Source organism: Diachasmimorpha longicaudata, chromosome 2, assembly GCF_034640455.1.
Source record: "Diachasmimorpha longicaudata isolate KC_UGA_2023 chromosome 2, iyDiaLong2, whole genome shotgun sequence".
NCBI classification, from domain to species: Eukaryota; Metazoa; Arthropoda; class Insecta; order Hymenoptera; family Braconidae; genus Diachasmimorpha; species Diachasmimorpha longicaudata.
This window is the reverse complement of record NC_087226.1, coordinates 931,107-948,505: the sequence shown is the minus strand read 5'-3', so window position 1 is coordinate 948,505 and position 17,399 is coordinate 931,107. Positions and strand designations below refer to the sequence as shown.

The 17,399-nt window shown below is 45.7% G+C and overlaps 1 protein-coding gene across 1 annotated transcript; it reads right to left on the bottom strand.

Annotated features, from left to right (window-relative positions):
* Positions 1–11,691: 11,691 nt before the first annotated feature.
* On the bottom strand, positions 11,692–17,185 carry LOC135171619 (uncharacterized). Its single transcript, XM_064138249.1, has 2 exons — positions 15,523–17,185; positions 11,692–15,452 (listed from the first exon to the last, which is right to left on the bottom strand). The coding sequence occupies exons 1-2, from the start codon at positions 16,160–16,162 to the stop codon at positions 11,695–11,697; spliced, it is 4,398 nt and encodes a 1,465-aa protein (XP_063994319.1). The 5' UTR covers positions 16,163–17,185; the 3' UTR covers positions 11,692–11,694.
* Positions 17,186–17,399: the final 214 nt, after the last annotated feature.

The following is a 17,399-nucleotide window of genomic DNA, read 5'->3' as shown; positions in this document are numbered from 1 at the left end:
ACGATTATAATCCTGCTCTTCTCGTTGCATGGGAAGGTAATATGGACATACAGTTTATTGGAGAATCATCATCACTTTTAACGCAATACTGCACTAAATATTCAACAAAATATGAAGTTTCAAGGACATCGACAGTTATTAAAGAAGCAACTTCAACAAAGACTGTGAAACAAAAATTGTGGAATATAGGAATGCGTGCCCTTCAAAATCGAGAACTTGGAGCCCTCGAAGCTGCTGATACACTATTAGGAATTTCTCTGTATGGAACTGATGCTAACACGACCATTAAGTGGTTAGATGTAAGAATGATTCGAAATCGAAAAGTCAAAAAACATGATGAAATAAAAAAATTAGAAAAAGAATCAACAGATATTTTCTGCCCGTCATTGATAGATGATCATTATCCGAATCGACCAGATGCCGTGGAATCCTTGAGCCTATATGAATTTTCCAAATGGTATGATATTGTCAGCAAAGAACCGAAAACTGAAGGGGTTGCGTATTATGCTCTCAATTCCTCTCTATTCTTGAAAAAACGTAAAAGAGGATATTTGATTAATCATTGGAGACACAATATTAGTACCGAACCGGAAAACTACTTTTTTACCTTGCTACTACTCTTTAAACCCTGGAGAGATACAGCTGAGTTAAAAGAAGGCCATCTGTCCTACACAGAAGCTTTTGAAACTGAAAAAGAGTACCTTGCCAAAGCATGTGAATATCTCGAAGAGGGGGAAACCTTCCAACGAGGATTCGATTACATTTCAGAACAAATTCGAGAGGAACTTGAGAAATCTAATGAGAAGACTACACAATCACCTGAAACGAAGGTCGGTTGTGATCCGAAAGAAGGTAAAATGGCTATGAAGGAATTCAAAGACATTGATGAAAAAGTCACCAAAAGTGTGGATTTAGAGGTCATGGTTTCACAAATGAATGGGGATCACAAGAGAATATTTGAAGAAGTAAAACGCATGCTGACTACCAAAGATGACATATTACGTCTCTATGTTAGTGGGGAAGGTGGAACGGGGAAAAGTTTCCTAATTGAAGTGATTCGGACTTGGATTAGTAAAGTATTGATCGAAAAACATCAGTAACAGCCCCCACGGGTATCGCAGCTTTCAATATCAATGGATTGACTATTCATAGATATTTCCAGCTCACCATAGAACATGATGACACACCGAAATATGTGCAGTTATCTGATAACTTATTGAAACTTATGAGGGAAGAGATGCGTGATGTAGAACTGATAATAATTGATGAAATATCAATGGTTTCTAATACTACATTGTTGTATATCAATCAGAGACTCATGGAGATATTCGATACTTTCGAGCAGACTGATGGTTGGTTTGGCAGAAAACATATTCTAGTTTTCGGAGATCTCTTACAGCTACCTCCTGTTCGCCAAGATCCACCGTATGTAAAATTGTCATCAACGGAGGTAGAAAAGAGATTGGGATCGATGTCTAGTGCTAATATTTGGACGGATTTATTCAGTTATGATGAGTTGACGATTAATATGCGTCAGCAGAAAGATAGAGCATATGGAGATCTTCTATCTCATTTGAGGGTGGGCATGATCACTGCTGAAAACATCAAATTATTAGAATCAAGGCAGTTTGACATTGGCTCATTCAAAACTGCAAATCGAGTATATCTTCTATGTCAGTATGTAAAAAGTTTACCGCCGGATACGGTATGTTTACTTTCAACGCGTAAGCAATGTGAATGCTTAAATACTATAATGTTGGATGAAATTTCTGCAGAGGAAATAGTACTTATCGCTGAAGATTCAGTAGATTGTCGGGATCACCGGCTTAAGAAAAAAGCCATGAAAATGGTAGATAAAGAAGAAAAAGATGACCGTTCACCTGCTGGATTAGCAAAAATCATCACCATTAAAGTTGGGTCGAAGATTATGTTGAGACGGAACATTGATGTTACTATTGGTTTGGTTAATGGAACTATTGGAGTTGTAACAGCAGTTACTAAATCCGTTAATAAGGCAGTAGAATATATAAATTCTATAACCGTTCGCCTAGCATCGGGGAAAGAATTCGAAATTGAACGTATCGACGTAAAATTCGAAATCATGAGTGGAGCTTACATATCGAGACGACAGTTTCCCATCTGTTTGCGCTATGGAATTACAATTCATAAGAGTCAAGGCTTGAGTTTACACAATGCTGTTATGGAAGTGGGACAAACCATGTTTTCTTCTGGCCAAACGTACGTCGCTCTTTCAAGAGTAACTACATTGGGAGGCGTCCATTTGATCAATTTCGATCCATCTTCGGCATAAGCTTCCATTACGGCCATTGAAGAATACAATAGACTCAGGGCAAAATACAGACCTGATATGAAACAAATACCTCTGCCCGATAAATATTGGCCGAAGGAATGGGACACTCAGTGGGCTTTTGAAATTGGTTCAAATGATGAGACGAATGTAGAAAATAAACAAGTCGATATAAGTTCGTCTATCTTCGGGCTATGCAATTCTGCCGGTGGTGCCAGTTATGCTAATGCAGTAATTCAATGCATATTTCCGTCCCTCGTAATACGCCAAGTACTGTTGCTCACACCTGAAGATGAGCACACAGTAATCAATGAATTATTGAAAAAATACATAGAAGGCTCTGAAGTTTTGAATGCAAGTGCACTCATACAATTCGTCGATGATAAATTTTCTCTTGATAACGAGCAGGATCCCGTAATCTTTCTGGAGCGTTTATGTGACAAAGTGCGTGATTTACAACAAAATTTAAAACATGAATTTACTCATCTTGATCGATGTAAAGTATGTAATTATATGAAAATTTCAAAAGAGAATAATATTGTTTTGAGTTTAGCATTTAATAACATCAAAGAACCAGTGTCCTTAGATGATTTGATCAAAAGATCACTGTCATATTGGTACGACGTTTCAGACTAAACGACAGTTCGTATAATAGAGGAAAGTACTCTGTTGTCGCTAGTTCTAAAGAGAAAGTGGTGAGTTTCGAAAAAACCGCGCCAAGTACGTTGATCCTGACCACATGGCTGAATAATTTTTTGATTCACAAAGGACTTTTTACCCCTTTCGATTTGAGTCGAGTATTTGATTTGACTGCGATGTCCTTTGTAGAATATTATGGTACTCGTTTTAGTCAAAATATTCATAGAGAACTCAAAACGGTTTATGGACTCCTATTATCACCAGTTTTCTCCACTGGTAAATTAAATCAATGAGCTTGGCGTCTTTTGTGATTTCTGTAGTTTTTTCAATTGTTGTTCTTCAGTAATTGTTGTTTTAAGTTTTTTTTCAATTTTGTTTTTCAAATGAACAACATCGAAATATATGCTTGGCGCATTTTTTTACAAAAATATGTTTTGTTTTTGTCTTTTGGCGGATGCCTTATACAAGAGCCTCGGCATCACGGAGGCTCGGTTAAAGGCTTATCTGGAGGGGAGGTGGAGCTATTCTATGCCCGGGGTGACTTGGGCCCCAGGGCCTGCATTGCTGTCAAAAAAGCGTGCGGGGCCAGGGGAATGGCTAACTTCTGCCACAGAGATCTGGTGGCGGTTGTCGTGAGACTTCGGGGGGAGGTTGAAGCAGAAGACATTGTGTTCTGCTCGGCTTACTTCCCGCATGACTCGCCGATACCACCACCTACCAAGGAGCTGCGTGATTTGGTGAATCACTGCAGAGCCAAAAAGCTGCCACTCATTATGGGGTGCGACGCAAATGCGCAGAACGTGGTATGGGGCAGTGAAAGATGTAATGACAGGGGCACTGCTCTCCTGGAATTTATGGCAGACGTGGACTTGGAGATTCTAAACAGGGGCTCGAAGCCTACGTTCGTCACCTCTCGCTGTCAGTGTATCATTGACGTAACCATGTGCACCCGCCGGCTGGCGGGGCGATGCAGGGACTGGAGAGTTGACCGTGAGGACACACTCTGCGACCAGCTACGCATTAGATTTAGCATTAAGGGCTGTGCCAAACTACAGCAGGACCGCCTGCGCAGAAACCCAAGGGCCACCGACTGGGACTCCTGTGAGAGGAACCTGGAGGAAAGGCTCAGGGTAGGACGCGAAAGGCCCTGTAGGGAGGACAGGTTGGAGGACGAGGTGGAGAGAATCCACGTTACCCTAACCGAGTCCTTCCAGATGGCATGCCCGGCTAAACGATGCAGGCAAGGAAACAATGTGCCTTGGTGGAGTCGCGAGCTGGACAGGCTGATAAGCCAGTCCAGGAGACTCGGGAATCGAGCGCACAAATCAAAGAGAGCAGAAGACTGGGCTCCGTACAGAAATGTGCAGAGGGAGTATAAGAGGCTCATAAGACAATCAACGGAGCTCACCTGGAGAACATACTGTGAGGAACTGGAGGCGCTTTCAAGCATCTCCAGGCTTCGCAGGGTTTTCTCGGGGGGCCCTGCACAAGGTCTGGGTGGAATCACGCTGACAAGGGGAGAGACTATCACAGAACCGCGAGAGGTCCTTGAGCGTCTGGTACGCGCGCACTTTCCGGACTCTGCTCTAGAGCACCCTGGAGAGTGCCCTGAGGCGGACTGGACGCGAACAGGAAGCGGCAATCCCGACTGGGAGCTAGCCGCAAGAATAATAATACTGGGCAGGCTGCGGTGGCCGGTGGACTCCTTCCAAATGTAGTACACCCGGGTCCAGATGGCATATATCCGGCCCTCTTGCGAAGAGGGGGTCCATTGCTCCTGCGCAGACTGCTACCAGCACTGAAGGCCTGCCTACCATTGGGCTATGTGCCCAGGAGGTGGCGGGAGTCAGAGTTGTTTTTATCCCTAAGCCGGGTAAATGCAGCTATGACCATGCAAAAGCCTACAGACCGATCAGTCTAAGCTCCGTCCTGCTGAAGAAGCTGGAAAGACTGGTCGGCAGGAACATTAAGGTGGGGGCACTGAGGGCATACCAGATATGCCCCTCACAACATGCATACCAAGCTGGCAGATCAACTGACTCCACCACTTGGTAGGCATAATAGAAAACGCAAAAGAAAGGAAGGAGGGAGCCTTCGACAATACTTCCTTTGACATAATGGAGAAAGCGACGACATCATTTGGGATCGAGGCGTCGGTCACCAAATGGATAGCCGCCATGCTCCGAACCAGAGTTGTCCACTCCATCCTCGGGGAAAGTGCGCTAATGGCCGCGGCGGGGCGGGGATGCCCGGAGGGAGGGGTTATCGCTACTTTGCTGTGGCTTCTCGTTGTCGACGGCCTTGTCACTGGACACCAGGAACGGGGGGTTAGGACAGTGTCATATACGGACGATGTGGCACTGCTGCTAACTAGCAGGGACGCGAGCAGGGTAGATAGCAAGATGCAGAAAGCGCTGAACTATGTTCAGCAGTGGTGCACATCGAATGGCCTGAGGGTAAATCCAGGTAAGACGGAGATGGTGCACTTTACAAGCAAAAGGACGGGTATCCTTAACCCCCGCTCGATCGACAATACTGAACTGAACTTCTCTGGAGAAGTGAAATACCTAGGTATCTGGCTCGACAAGAAGCTCGACTGGAAAAAGCATATCGCCATGCAGACCAACAACGTCACTATGACATACTGGGCATGCAGGCGAATGTTCGGAAGCACATGGGATCTAAGGCCGAGGATGGTCAAATGGATCTACACGGCCATTATGACCCCACAGCTAACATATGCAGCCGTAGTGTGGTGCTCAACCGTGAATCAGGACTGCCACAGGAAAGCGGTGGACAAGCTAGGTAGGTTTGCGATGCTGGGCATAACAGGGGCCCTTCGAACGACCCCGAGCTCAGCATTGGAGGTCCTGCTGCAGACCCAGATGGCACTTTCGCAGAAAGTTCTCTGTCAACCTTGGATGGGGGGAAACCCGGTCAGGAAAGGACGCGGACTGGGCGCCGCCCAGTGGACTAGTCTGGTATACGGACGGACCACGGGTGAGCGGACGGGCAGGAGCAGGAGTCTGGTTAGAGGGGCCCGCAATAGCGAGGGCCATTGGACTGGACTCGCACGCAACCGTGCTCCAGACTGGGCTGGCTGCCCTAAGGATGATCCTGGAGAGAGGGGACAAGGGCAAAAAGATCTTCATCTACTCAGACAGCAGACGCGCGCTGAGGGCAATACTCAGGTACGAGTGTTGCTCTAAGTTAGTTGGTGAATGCGTTGAGCTGATGGAGGAAATTGCCGTAAATAATCGGCTTGAAGTGGCTTGGATTCCGGGCCACGCTGGCATCAAAGGCAATCAGAAAGCCGATGAGCTAGCAAAGAACGGAAGCAGGCCGGCAGGGAAGCAGGTAAGGCCTTTCAGGGGGAGGTGGAGCACTTAGGCGTGCACACCGATTTTGTGAGGGACCTGGTCAAGGAGCTTGGGGATAGGAGGATTGCGGAGAGGTGGGACTCGGAGACTAGTGACAGACGCACGAAATCCCTCTTGGAAAAACCCACTAGGAAGATTGCAGAAACTTTGTTGTGCCGAAACCGGGCTAAGCACCGTGCCATAGTGGGGCTTATCACTGGACACTGGCCCCTGGCTCTGTATTTATCAAGGATTGTCAAGGGGATTGACCCCCTATGCAAAAGATGCGGGTTGACGGAGGAGGATCCTCTTCACCTATGCACAAGATGCAGCGGACTCGATGAAGCCAGGTGAGATGTTTTTGGGTCTGCATGCAAAGATATATGCCTCGACAGGGACGGGATCAAGGCGCTCTATGAGTTAGCTCGTCGGGCACAGATACTCCAGACCAGCGACTAGACGGCTGCCTAAAGGCAGGGTGTAAAATGGCCTAGAGGCTGATTGCACCTCTGGTTAGGACCGTCTAAAAATAATAAGTCAATAAGTCAATAATACTAATATGTTTAATATGAATATAATTAATTCCATATACAGGGTCCTCTTTATCTTATTGTGAAGGGTGCACCGGCGTGTTTGGGGGGTGGTTTGGAACCGAAAAGTCCTTTTCCACTTTTCGCCCCGACGCACCCCTATCGAGATATGGGGGTGAAAAGACCGGCCAATGGGGCGCGAGCTTTGCGCGGCTGTACGTCCGTGTGCCGCGGGTAAGCGGTGTGCGTGCTTCCCCTTCTCCACGGACGGACGTTCCATTCCGCTAGTGAGAGGAAGAGAGGGGGGGGGAAGATATTTCTCTCTCAATCATTGCCAATTTCAAGACAAACCTTGGGAGGGGGGTAGAGGGGGTGATTAAATTACATAATTAATGTTTAAAATTGTCGAAATAATAATAAACACGTTAAATAATAAACGCGATTTCTTGATTATCAAAGAATTTCTTGATTATCAAATTGTCTACAACAAATGTCTTATGGCGGGTCCCGTAAATCCATTTGTTTATGTAATAATTGGATGTAAAATTTAAACAACAATCCGCGATTAAATATTAAACTAAGACATCTACGCGATTTTTCGATAAGATCATTAATGTGTAAAATTGAATTTTTGGCAAAAAAACCGTCTTGACAAAATGTTGTAAACCCATTTGTTTACAGGATAATTGGCAAAACGTGTTTTTTGGTGGAAAAATTCTGAAAATCGCGGGCATCCCCCTTGGCGTTCCAAAGCTAATTATTTAAATGTTAATTATCTCATTACGCAATAGCCCTACGGGGTTTTGTCAAATAATCTTGTTTAAACTATACCTAAAAAACGCCCCCCAACTCAACGACAAGTGATCGATGAATTTCGGATACTTCCGGGGTTCATCGGGTCACTGGTCATCGGTCTCGGTCACCAACTTGAGACCCCCCCCCCAAATCAGTCTTTCAACGTATCTCCAACGTACCGGTCAACGTAATTCTACCTTTTCGCATTATTCAACGTCTCTCAACTAAATTTCGACCCTCAACGATCCAGGATTTCACACGGGTGAAACCCAACGAACTTTGTGAAACTTGTATAGTTTTTTACAATTAGTGACAATAAACATACGAAGTTTTTATAACTTAGCGTCGTGTACCTTCGACTGCATCTCATTACACCAATCCCAATTTTTCCGACGCCCGACCACCCAAAATCACGTTCTTCAACTAAACAGATCTTTTTTATTGTAAATTTAATTTACAACAAGAAAGGTCTTCTGACAAAATCCTGTAAAAGAGCCTCTTATCGAGATAATTAATAATAAACAATAGCGGTCGGAATTCCGCGGGGATAGCACGCGATTTTCGCGGAATGGGGTGCAATAACGGTAAACGAGGCCTACTGTGACCCCTCAAATTTTTTTTTTATTATAAAATTCTTTTTGTCCAGGATGGGGAAAGGAAAAAAGAGAGTACTCTCACGTCAGATTATTCTGGGGGCCCTGAAGAGGGCCGAATTTTTTTTGGTAATGGCTCGCGATTTTCCCCGCATGGGGGCAATAAACGCAAAAAAAGCAGCAAACAGCTAGGGACCCTTTTAAATGTGAGTTTCCTAAGTGATTGGGCTACCTAGCTGTTGTAAAACCCGATGTGGAAGGGACGCTGTGTCGCACAGCTTTACGACTTGACCCTTTGGTGTGAGCAAAAAAAGGGTTTTCCCACCAGCCGTATGGATTGTTAATGTGGGAGGTTGAAGTCCAAATTTCCCATATGCTGACGTTGGAACAAGGGAACGAGAGGAACAAGCCAATGGAGAGGAACCGGCCATTTTCAGCAATAAAAATTATTATTTTCCTATTGGAGAGGGGAAGCTTCTCCACCAATTTTTCCAATGCGTCAGTATCCCGAAAAACCTCTTTAAAGACAGAGTTGGATCTTACGCATTCTTGCTCTGTACTCGAATTAGTGTTCTTAAATTGGTGATAAAAAACTGCAGTGTGGTGAAAGTGATTGATAGCGTAATCATAATGGTGAAGTACACTGCTGTGGAATATGCGGATATGGTGTCCATCTATGGTGTTGCGAGGGGTAATGGCTCGCAAGCAGCACGGTTGTACGCGGAACAGTACCCTCAACGAATGGTACCTGATCCACGTACATTCCGAGACGCCCTCCAACGTCTTCGGGAAGGCAATATTCTCCCGCGATATGGGGGGGAAGGGCGTCCGAGACATGCTGCTGGGGTTCGCGTGGAGGAGGCGATCCTGGAGGCCGTGGAGGAGGATCCCGAACAATCCATTAGCAGCATCGCGGCTTCACTGGGAGTTGGAGAGAGCAGGGTCCAACGAGTTTTACGGGAGGAAGGCTTTCGCCCGTGGCAATTTACCCCGGTCCAGGACTTGAAGCCGGAGGACCTCCCGAAGCGTGTGGCCTTCTGCCGATGGCTCCTCGACAGAAGTGAAGAGACAGACTTCCTCAGGAACATGTTATGGACGGACGAAAAACTTTTTGCGAAGAAGGGCATCGTCAACCAGCACAATGAGCATCATTGGGCGGTTGACAACCCCCGACTCGCAAAAAGTTCAAAGTTCCAATATCGCTGGGGAACGTTGAATATCTGGGGAGGAATCCTGGGCGATGAAGTCCACATTCATCATCTTTCAGGACGTCTGGACGTAAGTATGCCCCATTGCCAATACTGCTTTTCTTGTTGGACTGCAAATATTTACCTTTTTGTTATTGCAGGGTGGGAACTATTTGGGGTTTCTCCAGGAGCATCTTCCGGGGATAGTTGGTGATGGCCCGGATTCCCGAGATTTGTGGTTCCAGCATGACGGAGCACCAGCCCATACCTGCGTTCCGGTGGTCCAGCAGCTGAATGAATGGTTTCCCCAGCGTTGGATCGGGAACCGGAACGACCGGGACAGGGCCGGACACCGCCAACCGCCCGTTGCGTGGCCCCCACGATCACCAGATCTTACCCCACTCGATTTTTTCTTGTGGGGTACTCTGGAGTCGCGCGTCCACGCTCATCACCCCGCGAATCAGGAGGAAATGGTTGCACTGCTGCACGCTGCAGTTGCAACTATCACTCCTGGTGAACTGGAGCGAATGCGGAGCAATCTGCTTCAACGGGCCCGACTGTGCATCGCCGCTGGAGGTGGACATTTTGAGAACTACTTATAGTTCACCAAAAAAAAAATCGGCCCTTTTCAGGGCCACCACAAGAATCTAACGTGAGAGTACTCTCTTTTTCCCTTTCCCCATCCTGGATCAAAAGAATTTTATAATAAAAAAAAAATTTGAGGGGTCACAGTAGGCCTCGTTTACCTTTATTGCACCCCATTCCGCGAAAATCGCGAGCTATCCCCTCGGAATTCCGACCGCGATTGTTTATTATTAATTATCTCGATAAGAGGCTCTTTTACAGGATTTTGTCAGGAGACGTTTCTTGTTGTAAATTAAATTTACAATAAAAAAGATCTTTTGACAAAACCCCGTAGGGCTATTGCGTAATGAGATAATTAACATTTAAATAATCAGCTTTGGAACGCCAAGGGGGATGCCCGCGATTTTCAGAATTTTTCCACCAAAAAACACGTTTTGCCAATTATCCTGTAAACAAATGGGTTTACAACATTTTGTCAAGACGGTTTTTTTGCCAAAAATTCAATTTTACACATTAATGATTTTATCGAAAAATCGCGTAGATGTCTTAGTTTAATAATTAATCGCGGATTGTTGTTTAAATTTTAAAGCCAATTATTACATAAACAAATGGATTTACGGGATTCCACCAGAAGACATTTATTGTAGAAAATTGGATTCTCTGCAAAAAATGTCTTGTGACAAAAGGCCGTAAATCCATTTGTTTAGTTGATAATCAAGAAAACGCGGTTATTGCGCCGGATTCCGCCAAAATCGCGAGCTATCCCCTCGGAATTCCGACCGCTATTGTTTATTATTAATTATCTCGATAAGAGGCTCTTTTACAGGATTTTGTCAAGAGACCTTTCTTGTTGTACATTAAATTTACAATAAAAAAGATCTGTTTAGTTGAGGATCGTTGTTTTGGGTGGTCGGGCGTTGGAAAAATTGGGATTGGTGTAGCAAGATGCAATTGAAGACACACGACACTAATTTGTAAAAACTTCGTGGTTTTATTGTCACTAGTTGTAAAACTATACAAATTGCACAATGTTTGTTGAGTTTCACCCGTGTGAAATCGTGGATCGTTGAGGTTCGAAATTTAGTTGAGAAACGTTGAATAATTCGAAAAGGTAGAATTACTTTGACCGGTACGTTGGAGACACGTTGTAAGACTGATTTGGGGGGGGTCTCAAGTTGGTGACCGAGACCGATGACCAGTGACCCGATGAACCCCGGAAGTATCCGAAATTCATCGATCACTTGTCGTTGAGTTGGGGGGCGTTTTTTAGCTATAGTTTAAACATCCCGCCCGCATTCATCAGGCGTGATGAATCCTCTGTTGATGGTAATCTCTAGTTGTCCTCTTGTTGGTCTGCTGGTGTTGGGTCCGTTGGTAGCAAGCAAAGTTTTGCTATCGGTCTGGTGTATTGATGTCGTTGAACCCGAATGTTCTGTGTTGATGGTGATCCATCTGGATTCGTTGGTACCTCTGGTGTTGCTGTGAGCAGTTCTGCGACTCTCACTAGTCCATCAGGCCCTGGCCTTACCGCAATGACTCGCGCCAGTGGCCAACGTGCTGGAGGGAGGTCATCATTGATCATCAGGACCATATCTCCCACCTTGATGTTGCGTTGCTGTTGATTCCACTTGTAGATGGAGTGGTAACGTTGAAGACACTCCCTGGACCATCTCGACCAGAATTGTTGTATTTTCTGGGTCACCAGATTCCATCGTGTGATCGTGTGATATTTGTGTTGAGTTGAGATGGCTCCGGGAGTAGTTGAAGAGGTTCTCCGATGAGGAAATGCCCTGGTGTAAGAGCCTGAAGGTCATCTGGGTCATCTCTCATCGGAACAATAGGCCTTGAGTTGAGACAGGCCTCGATTTGTATCAGGATCGTGTTGAGCTCTTCGTATGTTAAAGTTGTTGTTCCTAATACTCGTCGTAGATGATACTTCGTTGACTTTACAGCGGCCTCCCACTTGCCTCCGAAGTGAGGAGCATTTGGTGGGATGAATTTCCACTGGGTTCCGTTGGAAGCAAGAGCAGCTCTAATTTGTTGGTTATCTGGAGATTCTTGGTTGTATAGTCTGTTGAGTTCGTTGGCTGCTCCTTCGAATGTCGTTGCATTGTCACTATACATGATAGCTGGAATGCCTCGCCTTCCAGTAAATCTTTTGTATGCTGCGATAAATGCATCCGTTGTTTGTCTGTTGACCAGTTCAAGGTGAACAGCTGAGGTTGTGAAACACACAAAAACCGCTATATGAACCGTTGATGGTTGCGCGTTCGTTGGTCTCCACTTCAGGATTGGAAGTGGCCCTGCATAGTCCACTCCAGTATGCAGGAATGGTCTTGAAGGCGTTGCTCTGGCTGTTGGAAGTTGACCCATTAACTGTTGGGCTCTTGTTGCCCTGAATCTGGTGCAGACAGCACAGCGCAGAATTGATGCGTGCACTGACTTTCTGCCACCAACGATCCAGTATCGTTGTCTGATGTGAGCCATGGTGAGTTGAACTCCTCCGTGGAGTGTTTTCTGGTGAGCTTCGTTGATGATGAGCGTTGTCAGGCGAGATTGTCGTGGTAAGATAATTGGATGAGTCTCGTCTGGATCAAGCAATGAGTTCTTTAGTCGTCCACCAAGCCTGAGAATTCCTTGATCATCAATTCTCGGGGTGAGCTTGGCCAGTGGATGTTGGCGAGGTAGTTGAATATCTCTGTTCAAGTTCTGAAACACAGATTCAAAGTATTGGTGTTGTGTTACCTTAACCCAGAATGTCCTCGCTTCGTTGAGTTCTATCGTTGTTAATACTGATGAATCGGGCGTTGGTTGTCGTCGAAGTCGTTGGATGGCTCGATTCATCGTTGCGGTGACTTGTAATACTTTTGATAAAGTAGAATATCTGTTCAGGAACTCTGTCAGTGGATGCTGCCTAGCTTCAGCAGCTACTGGGTGAGCTGTTGCTGGTCTCTCTTCAAGAGAGACTTCCGTTGGAGCACTGGTTGTATTTTGTGGCCAGTCTGACGACGGTTTTGCTAGCCAGTCAGGCCCTTTCCACCAAAGGTGATGTTCGTTGAGTTGACTCGGTGAAATGCCACGTGAAGCGCAGTCAGCAGGGTTGTAAATCCCACCAACATGTCTCGATACGGCTGTTGGTAACTCTTCCTGGATTTTCGTTACTCTATTGTGAACGAATTCCTTCCATCTCGATGGATGGCTGTTGATCCATGCCAAAGCTACAGAAGAATCAGACCAAAGGTATGTCTCTCCGTTGATTTCCAATGTGCGTTGTGCCCAGCTGACAATTTTTGTTAGCAGAAGGGCCGCGGTTAGCTCCAGGCGTGGAATCGTCAGCTTTTTCAGTGGTGCAACTCTTGTTTTGGCACACACCAAGCTGATTGTTGGTGTTTCGTTGTTTCGTTGAACTCGTAGATAAACGACTGCTCCCATGGCAGCTGTTGATGCGTCGGCAAATCCATGTATTTGTACGTTGGTAGTCGTTGGAGATAGATTCAGCCATCTTGGGATGGACAGTTGATTTAGTTGCGTGAGTTCCTCCCTGAACTCTTTCCACCTTCGAACATAGTCGAGTGGAAGTTGATCATCCCAAGCGAGTTTAAGCAGCCATAGTTCTTGGATGAGTATTTTTCCTCGAACAATGACTGGTGCGATGAATCCAAGAGGATCGAAAATTTGAGCTATTTCCGATAGCAGTACCCTCTTGGTGAAGCTCGTTGAGTTGAATGTTCTAGATTTATATTGAAATAAATCTGTTGCTGGATGCCAGCACAATCCGAGCGTTTTGATGACTGCTTCCTCGAATTGCACTGTACCTGCCGGTCCCGTTGACAAGTTGAGCTGTTGGAGTATCTCTGGGCGATTACTGGTCCACTTTTGAAGTGGAAATCCGCCCGCCTGGCAGATCTGTTGAAGTTGAATTATCATTTCTTTGAATTCTCCCTCAGAGTCCGCTCCACCGTAAATGTCGTCGACATAACGGCCTTTAGTTAGCGGTAGCACTGCTGCAGGGAATCGTTGACCTTCATCGTTGACGAGTTGTTGAAGAACTCTCAAAGAGAGCCATGGAGAGCATTTCTGTCCATATGTGACCGTTGTTAGTTGGTATGTCACAAGTTGTTGATTTTCGTCTATCCAAAGAATGCGTTGAAGATTCCAATCGTCAGGGTGTACGTTGATTTGTCGAAACATCTTAACGATGTCGGTGCCGAAGACGAGTCGATGTCGTCTCAACCATGTTAGTACATCCATTGCATCCACTTGAAGCTTTCCGCCCGCGTGGAGGATGTCGTTGAGTGAGATACCCGTTGATGTCTTGTTGGAGCCGTTGAAGACTACTCGAAGCTTCGTAGTTAGTGAATCTTCCCTCAGAACCCCATGATGTGGCAGGTAGTAGTTTGTTGCTGGTTCTGATATTTGTTGTATACGTCGCATGTGATCAAGTGCTTCGTATTCGTTGATAAAGTCATAGTAGAGTTTGCTGTAGTCAGGATTAGCGTTTAGTCTTCGTTTCACCGACTGGAGCTGACGAAGCGCTTTATTCCTCGATTCTCCGAGCGCTGCTGTTGATGTGCGAAGTGGCAATCGCACAATGTAGCGCCCAGACGTGTCTCGTTGATGAGTGCGTTGAAAGTGTTCTTCACACTCTAATTCGTCTGGTGTGAGCTCGTTGGTTGGATTTGTTGAGATTGGTGGTTCTTCCTGGACCCAGAATCTTTGTAGAAGCTCCGTTAATTGTTCGTTGGAAGATCCCCTTGCCGCGGATAAGGAGGTCCTCGTTGAAGACGTTGTGTTGCATAATGGACCGGATAAGATCCATCCGAATGTTGTTAGTTGGCCAACTAATTGATCATGGTTGGATTTTTCAATCCCGTTGCCGATGATTTTCCCGTAGTTGTCAGCTCCGATTATTATGTTGATAGGTCCAGGTGTTGAATAGCTCTCATCTGCCAGTTGAAGCTGCTGCAGTGATCCGATTGATGCAGATGAGCATGAGAACGTTGGTAACCGTGAGGTTAGCTTTTGCAGGATGTGGGCGTTGATCTCAACCTGTTGAAATGGCTGTTTCGTTGATTGGAGCGTGATTGCCACAATCCCTCTCGTTGAACATGCGTGTTTTCCACCAATTCCGATGAGTTCAATCGTTGAATGTCGTCGTTGTAGTTGAAGCTGATGAACCAGGCTTTCCGAAATAAATGAAAGCTCTGAGCCTTGGTCGATGAGGATTCTGGCGATCGTGTAGAATCCGCTTTTGGAGAATGCCCTAGCTTTAGCTGTAGCCAAGAGCACTAGTCGTTGATCCGTTGATTTGTGGGAGAACTTAGCGTCCTCTGCGTTGACCGAATTCCGTTGAGTCGATTCTTCGACTTGACTCAGGGGGGCGTAAATCCCCTGGCTAGTCGTTGAAGCTGTTGATTTCTCGTTGACTTTAGTTGATTGTGTTGATGTTGAACGACCTGTTGAAAATGAGTGAGGATCAATGATCTGAGTGATGAATTAGAATTATAATAAATCAAACACTCAAACCTGATTCCGCACTCGTTGATGGTTGCTCTGGACCGCTGTTGATTGTCGATGTCCTCTCTCTGTCCTTTGGGTCCATGTGCAACAGCGTGTGGTGCCTGTGTTGACATTTCATGCAAGATTTGGTGCACTTGCATTTCGTCACCAGGTGTGTACCGAAGCAGTTATAACATAGTCGAGTTGTTGCCAGAAACGCTAGTTTTTTCTGCGCTGAGAGGCTGAGAAATGATGGGCACTTTCCAATGAAATGCTTGGCGTTGCAATACGCACAGCAATCAGCAGGCTTAATATGTTGAGGCTCCTTTCGTTGAGCTGTTGCTTCGGCGGCATGATAAACGCGTGCTCGAGGTGGTGATTTTCCACGTTGAATTTTCTCTTTTGGCCGTTGATGAACCGTTGGTTCGTGTTGATCATCTGGAGTCATGCTTCTTGCTGTTGACTCCAGGAAGTTGACTAACTCCTGCAGAGGTATGAAATTCGTTGATGTTCCCAGCTTCTGTTCCCATGTGGTGCGTGTGTCAGCCTCCATGGAACGTTTGAGCAAGTGAAAGACGAATTGCTCGCCCAAATCTTCTTTCGGAATCCTGGCGGTGCTTATCAGGTGGTCCACCGTCTCACGAGCACTATGAGCGTTGTTGATCATGGCCTTAATTCCCTCAGTTCTTCGTCGATTGCGTTGAATTCTAGAATTCTGTCCTGTAGAAACTCTAGTTGGTTGGCGGTTCCTGTTGAGAGCTGCGTTGGTGTGCTTATAGTTGACGGCATCGTTGCAATTTCGGACTTCCTCGTTTTAATTGTTGAGGTGTTGATTGCCGGAAAAGTTTCTACAACATTTGTCCAATCTTCATGCTCCTGTGTGGTTGGAGCTTGGGTCTCTAGAGGGTTGACGATGATTGGAGGTACTGGGTTGATCTCGACGTTGGTTTCGATATGTTGGGTTGACTCATACTCTCCATCATCTGCTATGTTGGTAACTAATATAGCTACGTTACCGACCGTTGAGTTTTACCGACCGTTGAGTTGACGTTGAGTGGGGTGCGACCTCACTCGTTGAGCACAGTCCCAGTAAGTGGGGGACTACTGACGAAGTTGAGCGAAGTGGGCCGAGCATTCCCGAATTGTCGCACGCGCGGTCAGGGAAATTTGAGACCCGATGGAATGTAAACACTGAATACAAAGGGTCAAGGGCAATAAACACTTATTGTTCTCGTTGGATTATCGTTGGAATGTTCCAGAATATTCCACGGGTCGTTGATTTCACTATAGGACTTGGCGTCCTTTTTGGGTTTCCGTTGAAATTTCACTGCACTTTCACAATTTTTCACTGTTTTTTACCGCACCATCCGGCTCGAAGGACCAATGTTTAGTTGAGGAACGTTGTTTTGAGTGGTCGGGCGTCGGAAAAATTGGGATTGGTGTAGTGAGATGCTATTGAAGACACACGACACTAAGTTATAAAAACTTCGTATGTTTATTGTCACTAATTGTAAAAAACTATACAAGTTTCCCAAAGTTCGTTGGGTTTCACCCGTGTGAAATCCTGGATCGCTGATATTCTAATTGTAGTTGAGAGACGTTGATAAAGGCGAAATTATAGAATTACGTTGACCGGTACGTTGGAGATACGTTGAAAGACTGGAATAAGTTGACTGATCCGTTGAATGTACGTTGAGAGACTGATTTGGGGGGGGGGTCTCAAGTTGGTGACCGAGACCGATGACCAGTGACCCGATGAACCCCGGAAGTATCCGAAATTCATCGATCACTTGTCGTTGAGTTGGGGGGCGTTTTTTAGCTATAGTTTAAACAGATCTTATCGAAAAATCGCGTAGATGTCTTAGTTTAATAATTAATCGCGGATTGTTGTTTAAATTTTACAT

Bases quoted from the DNA above. Each gene is read 5' to 3' on its own strand.
- LOC135171619 (XM_064138249.1), bottom strand. From the start codon at position 16,162: ATGATCAACAACGCTCATAGTGCTCGTGAGACGGTGGACCACCTGATA. The intron at 15,453-15,522 runs GTTTGAGTGTTT...CATTTTCAACAG, and splicing joins ATCAACGAGTGCGGAATCAG to GTCGTTCAACATCAACACAA.